Source organism: Haplochromis burtoni, unplaced genomic scaffold (genome assembly GCF_018398535.1).
Source record: "Haplochromis burtoni strain Fernald_Lab_line unplaced genomic scaffold, NCSU_Asbu1 Contig_91, whole genome shotgun sequence".
NCBI classification, from domain to species: Eukaryota; Metazoa; Chordata; class Actinopteri; order Cichliformes; family Cichlidae; genus Haplochromis; species Haplochromis burtoni.
Genome location: NW_024582452.1, coordinates 1,372,671 through 1,386,526, shown reverse-complemented (window position 1 = coordinate 1,386,526; position 13,856 = coordinate 1,372,671). Strand labels below are relative to the sequence as shown.

General features: G+C 41.0%; 1 protein-coding gene across 2 annotated transcripts in view; it reads left to right on the top strand.

Annotated features, from left to right (window-relative positions):
• Positions 1-13,856, top strand: part of scube3 (signal peptide, CUB domain, EGF-like 3) — a 76,324-nt gene that overhangs the window by 39,321 nt on the left and 23,147 nt on the right. The window contains exons 5-7 of one of the 2 annotated variants that reach the window (XM_005926211.3): positions 2,960-3,109; positions 4,562-4,678; positions 10,269-10,316. In XM_005926211.3, the coding sequence (XP_005926273.1) occupies positions 2,960-3,109; positions 4,562-4,678; positions 10,269-10,316 (315 nt within the window). The remainder of the gene's footprint in view (positions 1-2,959; positions 3,110-4,561; positions 4,679-10,268; positions 10,317-13,856) is intronic. The other variant, XM_005926212.3, reaches the window with a different exon arrangement.

Below are 13,856 nucleotides of genomic sequence, written 5' to 3'. Positions count from 1 at the left end.
TGACAACTCCAGGTAGATTATAATACCATATTATTATATATCTTCTAAAGCTATATTTACAAATGTGCATTCAGTGATTGTTTTAGAGCTATCCCACCCCTGTGTTTGCGTGGGTTCCCTCCTGTTACTCCGGCTTCCTCCCACCGTCCAAAGAAATGAATTAATAATTAGATGTTGGATATGCCTTCTTTTTATAGAGAGTATATTTCCTCTAAATCCCTCGCTATCCCTTCAACATCTGCTGTTGCTCCTAATGCGTTATTTCTAGTAATGAACTAAACCAGTGGTCCCCAACCCCCGGGCCTCGGACTGGTACCGGTCCGTGAGTCGTTTGGTACTGGGCCGCGAGAGTTGATGCTCAGGTGTGAAATGTATAGTTTTCAGGGTTTTTATTGGTTTTCAGTGTTATTTAGTTATCGTTTTTATCGTTTACTCGGTTTTCCTTGGTCTTTTCACGTGTGTTATGAATAAATTTTCTTTTTTCGGTACCGGTACTAGTTTTATTTTGTTGTATTTATCCGCGACACCTTAAAGGCCGGTCCATGAAAATATTGTCGGGCATAAACCGGTCCGTGGCGCAAAAAAGGTTGGGGACCGCTGAACTAAACGTTTGGTATTGAGGTCACAAATTGTTGTAATAGAAAAAACTAGGTGAAAACCCATCACATCTTGAGTGTCTCCTGCTCTGTTCCAAGACTTTAGACTCTATTTCCTGTCCAGTTTTCTGCCTATAAAGTGTCCTGTGATAGTTTTTATTACTTTCTACATATAGAGTAATGTTTTATGGCTCAGCACATTGTGTTAGTGGATGATGGCATGTGTGTTTCTTTTTTTTAAGTCATATTATTTCTCTTCTTTGCTTTCCTGTCCAACTCCATATAAAAGCATGTTTTTCTTTCTGCTTCCCATCATTTAGTAATGATAAAAACTGGAGGCTTTTGGCAGCAAGTTAGAAGAAAGTGCACATGGTGGATGATAGGTGAGACTAGCCTGGAGAAAAGGGCCATTGTGTCAACACTTTGCCTTTTATTGGTCCTCAGAGAGTCGAAGGCCTAGGTTCTGGCCCCAACCTGACATGTTATTGATGGATGGGTCTGTAGCATTGGGGTAGAGGGGCTGCATAAAAATGAAGGGAGAGTGAAGTGAGGTTTGGGATTCATAATACAACCTTAGTAAATAATCTTTGGTCCATTTGGGAGTAGCTGGAAATTCAATCCTTTGTTAAGTTCAGAGCGGTATGTTTCTTGCTCTGGCCTCAGATAGACGCAGTCAAGAAAGGGGACCATTGAATTCCATATCCTACTTAAATATCCACATGACTCACGGGGAAATTTGCAGTGCTTTAAAGCAGCTGCTCTATTGATGCTCATTCATGTTCACTTCGCTCAGCCGTGCCCTTTTTCCTTTTGGCTCAGTGTTTGTTTAGCGCCGAGTCTTTGTGCTCCCGGGAAAGCTGTTGTTGCAGTTGGTGTCTGATAGTTCACCCTGTCTGCCAGAACATCAACAGCTCAGACAGGAAAGTCTGAGAGGATTGCATGACCTTGTGACACTTGTTGACAGACTTAAAGTGATGGACAGTATTTAACAAGGGGGTCAGAATTGTCTATCACATTCACGTTGTCAGCTCCTTGAAGCAAAGAGAGACTCGGAATGGATTCCTGACAACAGCCATGAGTGGAAATGTATAAAATAAGAGGGTACTTCTTTTTGGCAAAACATCTGGAAAACAAAAGGGCATAATCAGGGGAGGTTATTGTGGCAGACAACTTGGTAGTTAGGGACAGAATAATGTAAAAACTTGTTCTGTCAAACTGAGATTGCCTTCTCTTTATAACCCCTGAGGCAGGAACAAGGAGTTTACTATATGACAGCATATAGCTGGCAAGACAACTGAGCCTCTACATTTCCAGTGTTCAGGAAGAGTGCACAAGGTTATATGTTCTTTACTAGCTGTTGACACTTACATGCACATATGCAAATGCATCAATATATAGCAAAAAGTTGGCTAATTAAAAAAGTTAGACCTCCAAACACCCTTCAGCGTGACAGCAGATTTAATGAGACATTAATGGAGATGTCTTTTGCTCACTGCCTCCCTGTACGCCAGGAAAGGGAAGGGAAAGGAAAGGAAAGGAAAGGAAAGGATGGAGATCTGTTTGGTTTTTAATGAGCCTGAGAGCTGAGGTTTGTCACTGCATCTGTAGTGGAGGAAAGGTTTCACAATGAATAAGTCGAATATCAGTCGTATTCTGCAAAGATGTCAGCTTTATGCAGAGAGCACTGCACCATTTGTGTTATAATTTATGACACGAGGGATGGAAATGTATGCTGGGTGTCTGTTGTGCCCGTTCATCAACCATTTATACATCACACTGAAATGACGCATCATTGTGTGTCATGTTAAGTAAAGCTTTAAATGATGAAAGGCACTTTTTTCAGTGTCTTTTATTTTGTGTTGTATGTGGGGTTTTGTCGTGCTCTTACTGAAGTGCTTCAACCTTGATGACTCATGAAAATGTGCACTGACACCCCTCCTTTAGCGCAATCCCTTTTGATCTCAGTCTCAACAGGGAGAATTTAACCAAGAAGGGTTTTTCATTGTGTTCTTTTCTTTATGGGGGATTACCTCAATTAAAATTACAGGTCTGTGGGATCAGCTCCTGCTGGGAGTTTTATCCTTTCTGCAGGCAGCCTCCTTTTTATAGCCTGCATGTTCCAACAAGGGCCTGAGTCTTTGTAAAGGGGTAACTGGGCATATCAGTAACCACCAGTAGGCACATGAGGCACTGAAGGGTAGAATGTGTGCAAGGCATCTGAGCAAGGCTTTTCCACCCCACTTATGTCTTCTGTGTTTTCTAATTAAAAGTCAAATTCTTAGTTTAGTCAGTGATCTCTGGCTTTAGAAAAATTGTCTGTTGGGCAGTTGCGATTAAAATTCTGTCTAAAACTTCCTTTGTAGTGCAACCAGATGGCACAAAAAACGAGGGACCCACCTGTATGGACAAGAATCATGGGTGTGCACACATCTGCAGGGAAACGCAGAAGGGTGGCATCTCCTGCGAGTGTCGACCGGGATTCCAGCTCACACGTAACATGAAGGACTGCAAGCGTAAGTCGTCTCAACCTGAAGGATTTTTAGTTACTCCCTCTATTAAAGACATACGCACGCACGCAAACACACACACACACACACACACACACACACACGCGCACACACACACACACACACAGGGAAACACGTCAGAAGGATGGTTTATAGGTTCCTCATGAAAAGGTGATTGGGGTTGGAAACTAGCCGATTATGGATAATTGCACTCATTCCACAAATGCCTTCCATCACATTTGAAGTTGGCAACTGACATTTATGTTGCATTACCAAGCCGTGACTAATCTTCGGAATAGTCCTTGTAAAGAAAAACATGTTTATCAGATGAGTAGCAATCATTTACACAACCGGGGCAAGCATGTGGAGGTTACTCGAAGGGGACTGCTCTGACGGACAGTGCACACTTCCTGTTGCTGTGCAACCGAGATCATCCTGTCAGAGCTGGGGCCAGGGCTGATGGGGGATTTGTCTGTGTTTGGATAAGGATTGGAGAAGTGTTATTCTATAGTTTTTCTGTGACAGCCCAGGAAAAGGGCAAAAGGCGCAGGGATGGTAGGGTGCAGACAGGATGGCGGTAGAAGCCTAGGCTCGCTCGTGCTCTTTTTCACTCTGTCATCACAGGTGTGTTAAAAGTGCCAAACTTAACGCTCCTCTCGCCTGAACACAGAAACTTGGACCAGAAATTTTACTTAGTACTTATGAAATGTCATTACGTGTATAGTGTTTTAATGACTTTAAAGCTTTTGCATATTTTGTAGAATGAATGAAAAGGATTAAAGCTCAGCTGCTTGCTCGTTGAGTGTTGGTGAGTTTAAAAACGTGACCTCTCCAACTCCAACCTTCAGTGTAGTCAGGAGGATAAAAAGATTAAGTGGGAGATATAAATTAATTAACCAAGAGGAGTTTATTTAATTAACATGGATTCAGAACCTGAGGTGGGGAATATGGAAATCCATACACGCTCTACCTAGTATTATGCTGCACAGATTTTGACCTTAATCTAAGTCCAGGTGTAAATGGCACTGAATAAACAAAGACGATGCTGTTGGATGTCTAGAGGTCGCATTAGTTTTCAGAGCTCTTATTGCGCTGTTAGCGTCTTATTGTACAATTTCTGAGGTTAAACGATAATCATGGTAGCTCCAAGCGCCATTCTTGCCTCTGTAATCATTTCAGTTTTCAGCTCACCTCGAGAAACTCCATCGGAAACATTACTCTGTGCACATTTTAAAGAGGGCTAAACTGAGCCTGCAGTGTTTACGTCACAGAGCATATGGCCCAGAGAAAGAGTGTGTGTTAGATTGTCCCATCTAAATGTGCATATTTTGTTTTCGTGTCATGCCATCTCTCCCCCTCTGTTTCCTCTCTCCTCTCCACACTGACTTTCAAATGAATAACTTAGACTGTGCGTAATCCTCAAAGTACCATTTGTGTTAACTATGTGTCCTTTCCCAGTGACGTGCAACTACGGTAATGGGGGTTGCCAGCACATCTGTGAGGAGACTGACCAGGGCCCCAAGTGTTCTTGCCACATGAAGTTTATCCTGCACAGCGATGGAAAGACTTGTGTAGGTGAGTCATCTCACCCCAATGCAGCTACCAAGGGGAAGAAATAATAGCTTTTGAATGAGAAAATGTAAAATTACAAATGATTAGCTTGGCACCCAATTTCCCACAGCAAATTTAATTAACGTTTGAAATGAGTTTTATGTGATAAAATGCAAGTTGAGAAACAGGCCTCGTTAAAATAACTGTATCCCTGAGCCTTTTCTCTTGATCTGTGACATGCAAGGACAAAAGGCTACCACCCACTGTGCTTTTCCCTCTCCTACTGCTGCTCCAGTAACCTCTCAGCCCCTGCATCTGCCTTGGCTTCTCCTCTTCCTTTTTACTGGACACTGTGCTTTTTCCTCTGTTTTTCTCAGCCATGTCAGACACACACCTTCTATTAGCCCTTGGGTCATTTCCTCCACTGCTTCCCATTGGGGATTAACTCAAACGCCTGACCTAACCTTCCACTGGCATTTATCAGTGTTTGCCTCAGTTGACTTATGTTGAGTAAAAATCATTCAGCTACTCAGGCATATTGAGCTGTTGTGAAGGGCAGTTTTAAATCAGATGGGAGCTGTGAGTTGCAGAAGAGTCGAAGCGCAGGTCTATGTAAACATGTATCTAGCCTAGCCATGCAGAAATGCACAGATCTTTCATCAGCAACCATGGAACATTAAAAACTTGTTCAGGTGTAAATCTGAGACTGACTGCTGCTACAGAGAGACCTTTTATTTTATCCGCCTATTTAACCAGAGTGTCATTAATAGTTTCTGTTTACACTACAAACCCATTTAGGACAAATTTTTGTAATTGGAGCCTAAGTAATTTGGATGAGGCGTATTCCTATGAAGAAAAGCATATTTAGGTTCGCCTGCAGAGCAGACTGGCGAGGCGATTGCTCGGTTTCGGTGGCTGCTAAGTCTGAGAGCCTGGTTTGGGTAGTGGCTGATCATTTCAGTGTTTCTGGATCTCCTTTAATACCGCAGCCCTGATGAGAGCCAGACCTGTGTCAAGGTCTGGTCAGCCAACCTGTCATTATTGCTGTACTGTCCTAGGCCAAGAGGATGCCACAAAGTCGTCCGCAACAAAATTATACGTCTTTACCAGTCTTATTCAAGGCAGAAAGAAATTTACATTTGGTTTGCCAGATTAGGAAGCAGTCAGCCAGTTAAAATCTCTGATTTCCCCCCACAGAGTCTGGAGTTACAGTGGTGGAGAGAGGGCACAGGGGCGCTTCTTTTGACAAACTCCATAATAGAGAATAAAACCTCAATAAAACAAACACTCTGCATCGTGAACCACAGGCGAGAGAGTGATTGACAAGAAGGTTGGAAGCTATTCAATGAGGCACTGCTGCTATGCACTATAAGTAACTCTGTGGGGGTTTCTAAGACAATGAAAGATTCATAAATAAATTGAATAATACAATAACTTTATCCCGCCAGTGAAAACAAAACACAATAAATACAGCTCTGCTTTTAAACAGAATTTAAAAAAAAAAAAAAATTTTCAGTGTATAAAAGCAAAAAATCTGCCTTTGAGCAAGTGGATCAATTTAAATTCTAAATTAATATTACAATATTGTATTGTTTTTAACATCATTGTTCTTAAAGTCAGAAAAAAGGGCCCACTGGGTTTATTGTGTTTTTACATGTCTGCATGACATGCAGCGATAATACCCTTTCAGCCAACGCATTCAGCAATAGTAAATGATTTATAGACAGTAGAGGGTATCCATAGAAACAGCACAACGTGAAAATACACGCCTGTTTAGCCTCACTATTGATTGATTTAGTCTCCTCATACTTTATCCAAAAGCAACAGCAAAGTAAATTATTGCAAAGCAGCTCTTGCCTTGTCAGTGGCTTTGTTGTTAGGCAGGTGGGCTCTTTCAGTATGCTTTACCTTCACTCTTTAGTCTATTTTCCCGGGTGTTTCATACGAGTTCTGCACATTTTCATTCATTTTTGTGATGAATCTCCCTCCCTGTGCTTAGTGATGCATTTTGTAATAATGCACCATATGCCTTTCTATTTGGAAGTGTTTGTTCTTTATCCCTCTGTTCTCACCTCTGATGATGCTCTAGCTGAAAATGTTTGTATCAGGAAGGCTGACGGGTGGCACACATCCCCTCTCACTCACACATACACTAACACACGCTCCTTAAAGTCAGATTTTTCACAACAGCTCTAGAAAACCCGTTTTCTTCACGGTCTTTGTATCAAGTGAAGTCCAGGTATCGGAAAGGAGCGGCCATCATGTGGAAGCATTCATGATGTTAGCACAGCAAATCATAAACATCCACAAATCGCAGTCAGATGCAGACATGCTCAGGAGTTCAATCATCTGAAGAGTTGTCCACACTACGTAAGACACACGCACGCACACAAAGAGAGTTGAGAGATGCATTTTATAATACAAAGTGAAAGCTATACAAACAACCACACAAACATACAGTACATATCCTGCATGCATGCATCACATGCATGTAAACACATGCAGTATTCAGGCACATGCCCATAACATAAACACATTGCTCTCATTTCGGGTGGTCTGCGGTGTATTCAGACGTGTCTCGCTGTGCCCTGTCCTCTGTGCGCTGAGAATTACCGTTTCTGGATGCTGCATGTTGGGATTGGGACACATTGGTGGAACCATGGCTCTAGGTGTGAAGTCTGCATGCTTTACAGTGTTACAGTTTGACTTGTGCATCTAACATCTACTTCTTCATCTGGCACCTTAAAAGGGCTGTGGACTCTAGAGTGACCAATTCAGAGAATACCTGCTTTAATTACAGGGGTGTGCGTGAGTGATTTAAAATAATTCATGCAGGGATAAGAGTCAAAAATCTTCCTGCAATTTTAGTCTCAGACAGCCATTTTCTATTCGGCAATGTGCACCCAGTCCTCCACCCTAGCTATATCATGGGTGAGTGTGCATGGACTGCATACTAAAATGTGTGCCTGTAGTTGAGTGTGAAGTTGAAGCTAAATATACACTCAGACGACTGTAGAAATGGCATTCGCTGAGCAAGTTTTGCTGGAGCAGTTTGTTGAAGTAAAAGCCAGTCAATTAAAAGTCATAATTTGACATAAATTACAGAGGAGATGAAAACAAAAGGACAGTAATGCTTTCTGAAATTATTTTTATTGGCACCACATAAATTAAATGGCTAGGCCACTGACAGTGTTTAGAGACTTGACTTAACAGCCTAACAACATTAATTCTGAAATGATCTGACCATAAAAGACCCTATAAAGTGCAGAAATGAATCTGGCTGTCCCTGACTTTCAGCTTGCGGCACTAACCACCACTCGCTGTCTGTCTGTCAAGGCTCACAGTGCTCATACTAACTAGCAAAAGCCTCATCTCACACACAAACGATCCTGCTGCCTTTTCTTTGCGCTATGTGGAATATGTATTTGCATGAGTGCATGTTGCAAGGTAACACTTTTGCCTTGAAATGTCACCCTTTAATTTAGAGCAAGAACTTTCATTATCAGTTTGTTGACAGGATTTGGAAGTGATTAATCTGTTTGTTCATTTGTTACCAGCGAGCGCCTGTTTTCTTTTGCAACAGCATAATGTCATTCTCTAATGTCATTATCACCTTACAGCATAAATGAACATTAATGATTTGTTTAATGCAAGAGAGGCAGTCCCTTATCATCCATGCAATCCACCTTATTCCCTACTCCATGATGCTTTTCATTAATTCTCGTTATTCATTTCACTGAACTGGTTTCTGTATGAGTTGGTGAGTGTTCTGAAGCCTTCTGGAAATATATAACGTGTGAGCACAACCTGTCACTCGGTAAATGGGATAATGTGAACATACCTCAGCCTCCTACTACCCAGCGATAGTTGGATGACCTGAAAAAGTGGCCTTGTAGCATTTTTCCGACATGCTGCGGAGATCAGAAACAAGTTGTGCCGTTTGTGGCTGTGCCAACTATCAGGCTAAGCTCAATGTGTGCTGAGGCAACAGTGTGTCAAACCTGAAAAATGAAAAGCATTTATTCAGTAACGGTTTTCATGACCTATGTTTAAAAAAAAATAAATAAATAAATACAGCAGGAGAATGGTGGTAAAGGCCATGTCTTCAGGGTGTTCCCCTCCCCCATCCCTCTGTAAAAGAAGAAAGAAAGAAAGAAACAAACACATTTCCCATTAAAGGTGTTAGGCTGTCTTCACACAGTATTTATTTTCCAGTAAGAATGGATTGGGAAACAGAGTTACCATGATGCTGGGAATAAGGTGCAGAGCATCAAATTAGTAATTGGCATCTCGTCAAATAATGATGATTTTTCAGGACCCATTTTGGTCACATTTTAAAGGGAATAAATTGAAGCCAGTGACAAAGTGCCATAAGTCTACTGTTTCTAATCACCAGCAGGGGGCGACGCGTATGATTACAGAAATGTCCAAATAAATAAACATCATCCTTGTCAAAATTCATTTATGACCTCAGTAGAGTTTTTCCTGATGAGTTTATGGTGATGGAGACTGAAATGCCCAAGCGGAGTCTTCCAAAGCAGAACGGATACTTCAGTCTGGATACATCCATCATTTATGTACAGTCTATGGGCCATTTTTTTTTTTTTTAATAAATTTGTTATAATTTGATTTGATTTATTTCCCCCTGTAGCTTCTTGGCAATGATAGGGCAATAAACTTGGCTTATAGGTTAGGGTTAACTAACCAAGGTTAGGAAAAGATGATGGTTGGTGGTTAAAGGTTAAAATACAGTGTTTTGCAAAATTGCCAAAAGTTCAAAGGCAAACTTTTCCTGTCTGCAAAAAGCATCTCTGCTTCTTGGTTACATCAGTTTTTCATTCTGCGACAGTAACAATGCCAACAGAGCACATTTGCCTGCAGTTTAATGGCGTCTACTTCAGATCAGTTTCAGACAAGACAGTGTTTTTGTCTGGCCACTCATCAGATTTTGCAGTTATAGTCATAAAATATATATTTTTTTGTGTGACTGAGAGACACAACAGACTAGGTACGGTTCCGTGATCAGTCATGCTTGCAGTTTTTCCACAACATTTGTGATGTCATTAGGGAGCAGGGCATATGCTTGCTATTTTGGGGGAAGGAATGTAAAAAATAAAAAGTGACGTTAATGACACTGGCTTGTCTATGGTGTTACACCATTTGGCAGTTCCACTTTGCTACACCACCAACCTAATTCCTCTTTTGCTTCATTATATTTGGTTTTTCAATGACTGGTGTAGATTTGTGCTCATATTACAGAAATAACTCAACAGTCATAGAGATTTAAGACACATTTTTCCAGATAAAATGATCTTCTGTACAGTTTGGGCCATAATACAGTTGATACGATGTAGCCTAAACCAGACATAAGAAGGTGAGGAACCTATCGAAATCTTTCAGATTACCCTCTGTATTAAAAAATGACAGAATGACACTCGGTGCATTAAAATGTGACATTAATGGGTCTTAACAAAGTGTCAGTATGTGACGAGTCAGGAGTGAGAACTGCTTGGTGTAAGACACAAATCCTTTGTGGTTTAAATGTGCATAGAACTAAAGTGGTGTTTTAACAATGTGTGTGTGTGTGTGCATGCATGTGTGTACGTGCATGCAGGGGAGAGGAGTTTCCAGTCCCAGGCAGCCCCACAGCTGTTCCCTAATGGTAAATATGTGCTCCTCTGACTCCTCTCTCTCTGGGGGTATGTAGGTGTGGTGAATAGTGGAGGCTAACCTAGAAGACACTGATCAGGCCTTTCCCCTTACCACATCGTCCCTTTGACCCTTGACCTAATCACCTTCCTCTCCTTTCTGTGAATGCCCTCTCAATAACACCCACTGCCTGTGTCAAACCACTTCTTTTCAAAACACAGCTGCAAACAGGGAGCCACTGACCAGCAGTACGAGCAAGATACAAAATTATAGAGATACAGAAAGGTGGTTAATATTTGCCACCTTCCAGTATTGTAGCTTTTGCTCTGCTATATTTATCTGATGCTTCCAACAACTGATATGCTTATAAATTATGAGGCGCTACAATCGGGAAATTTCCCCTCGGTAATTCTCAAATGGTTTCATTAAGAAGTTAATAACCGGCAGATTTTCTATTTCCTTTTTATGCCAAAATGAAAACCCATATAATGCTGCTTTTGGGTGAAGCAAAACATTCTCCATGAAGCAGCATTCTCGATGAAATGTTAACCATCTAATTATATCTAACCTAATTATATAGTATATGATGATAAATCACACATGGGGACAATTTTTTTTTCCATATAATCAGTAACTTAAAGTCTAGAGTACAGAGTTTGGGGAATTCTAACAAGCCTGAAATGCAATATTTGGTATGATCACATTTATTCTCTGAAGCAAGCCTTCTTTAATTTCTTTAAGTAGTCTTTAAGGATAATTTTCCAGGCTTCGTTATAGATGTTCAAAGCGTTTCTATGGATGTTGGCTGCCTTTTGCTCAGTTTTCTGTGAAGATGATCCCATAATGTTGAGGTCCGGTCTCTAGAGAGGCCAATCCATAAGTGATTGTATTCACCTGTGGGTTTCCCCCCCCCCCTCTCCCAGTATGCTTTTACTGCACTGACAGTGTGTTTGGGATCAATGACAGGCTGAAAAATTAAGACAGATGACAATGTTGCAAGGTAACACAGCTGCAACCATGACGGAGCCGCCACCCTGTTTTAAAGATGGCTGCAACGCGCTGTTGTATCTCTTTCTGGGGGGTGGCAAAAATACTATTTGTGTACCTAATTGGACATACAGTCAGCCTTTCTCCCTTTTTGCCTTCCTTACGAATGGCTTCTTGACAGTTAGCCTTCCACTGAAACCATTTTTGATGAGGCGTCAGTGAACAGTAGAAGGATCAGCTGAAGTGCCAACTGCATCTTGGTGTTTGATAATCCCCCCGTTGGTGCAAAAATACTATTTTACACCTGTCAAACTAAGTTATCTGTGGCATTTTTAAAAAAAAATAGCAAATTGTATGTTTTTGTGACAGGCTGCTAGTAATAATAAGCAATAGCAGCCTAATAATAAATGAAAATACAATGTAAAATTGTGTCTTTGCTAATTTTTCTGTGATGTGTAGACACAACACTGGTTTATTCCTTTGATCGCTTGCCTTTTTATTCTTGAATAATTCATAGGTCGGTGTTTAAGTGGCCTAACAAACAGCCAAAAATAAAAAAAAAATTCCTCTGAAAATGGTTAGGTACAAGAACTGGAGTGAGTATGAGTTCAAAAGCAGTCAATCTCCAAAGGCAAACTTTGAAAGACCTTCAGAAAGACTGAACTGTTTCTCCGTTCACAGTACTGTACCAGCACAAATGCAAGTAGTCTTTTTTTTTTAAAACTCCAAAACATCAAGAGCACAGACCAAAGACTTTGTCTTTATTTGTATTTTAATGTGAGTGAAATTAAGCTTGCAATTTTTCCAAACACTCAGCCTTGGTGTTCCTGAACTGCATCACCACGGCCTATTAGCTCTGGTAAGGGAGCCAATAACGTGTCCGTGATTCAGCACTGCTTCATACAAAAGATAAAACACAGAACACTCCCCAACTTGATTTTTCATACACATGTAAACTTGTGTCTAAAATTGCTGAAAATGATCAATTGCAGTGTTTCTTTTTCTACGTTGTGGCCAAAAGTAATTTGTTCCACTACATTTGCTGTAAAATGAACAATGGAACACGTGTCGAGGGGAAAGCAGACAATCGGTATTGTACCTTGATAATATCACTAATGCAATTCATCCCAATTTTCGGGACGAGCTGTGTTTTAATACAAATGCAGGCAAGGATGCCAGGAAAAATAAACTCATAAATCTGTGAAGACATATCAAACCTTGATACATCAAAGAGATTTACGATTTAATTACACCATGTAAGAAACTGAGGGAGAAGGCTTGTTCTCAGAGGAGTAGGAGCCCGTTCAAGGTAAGAAGCAAACCGGTAGTGTTTTAAGTTACTAGTTGTTGCTGTTGTATGTACACGAACACAGAGTTCCTCACACTCTCCAGTATAACAGTCTGACCTATATTAAGATATTTGTGTCCCAGTTTCAGGGTTCTTTCTTTTCTTGAAATGGAGACATACGCAGCCAGAAACATATTTTTGCATGCTGCTTAAAAGGTTTGTCTCCTAATTTTCTCTGTTACTGTACCACTTTGTGGTTGCAAATCCAGAACTTTCTCGAGACGCCAGAACTTTTACAGCCTTAGTTTTATTTTCTTATTGTGGGCTTTATTTTACTGAGAGAGCGCTCCCCTAATGTGAGAAACCCTGTACCATGTGAGTAACTTTCCTCTGGCTGCATGGTTTTCTGCTTCTTCGTCCACCTGACAATCAGCGATCAACACCAAAGCGGGCTTCGCCTTGTGCGTTTTGCTAAATTCTATCCCTTCATCCTTTGATGTCTTTTGTTTGCAGTCGTCATAAATGTCTGATGACAAGCTGATGTAACTGAAGACGTGCTACAGCTAAAATCATGTGGCTTCTGTTAAAAGCTTGTGTACACTGGCTGAAGCTCTCTGTATGAGATATAATACAGAGGCCCAGCATCAGAGCAAACACCCTGCAGATTATAATGAAGGATATTTAGAAAAGTCAGCCCACTGTTACTGTAATTGCCTCTCCCAGCCCAGCGCACTGTAGATGTGGCTGGTGTGCATCCAAATCACACAAACCGACAAACATACCAGAGTGCGCGTCTCTCCCCTCTCTTCACAAAAACCATAATGTCAAAAATATTTCTTTGCTCTCTTAACACATGATCATTACAGTTTGGTGAAATGGCTGCCTGACTAAGCGTTTTGGAGGCATGTCCTGACAGCGTCTTGTCGTCTCGTCTGCCAACCGTCTCTGCTCGCACTTTGCAATTATGCGAACCCACAGTGTTACACGCGCAAGTCTAGGTTGTGACTGGGGTATCGTATCGTGAGCCATCATTCTCCTGCAGAGGATCAGAGGCAGCATCGCTCTGATTTACTGACTACAAAGAGAAGACATAGTAATGGAAACGCATTCAAAAAGAAATTCCACCTCAGTGTTATTTAAGAAAAATAAATTGTTATAAAGATTTATAAGAATTCTTTCATTTCGTTCTTAGGTTCAGGTTCATGTTGCCTCATTTGTAGTCCTAAGTAGATCTGGCCTGCAGTAAGTGAGTCATCCATCCTCGAATGCATGCATATA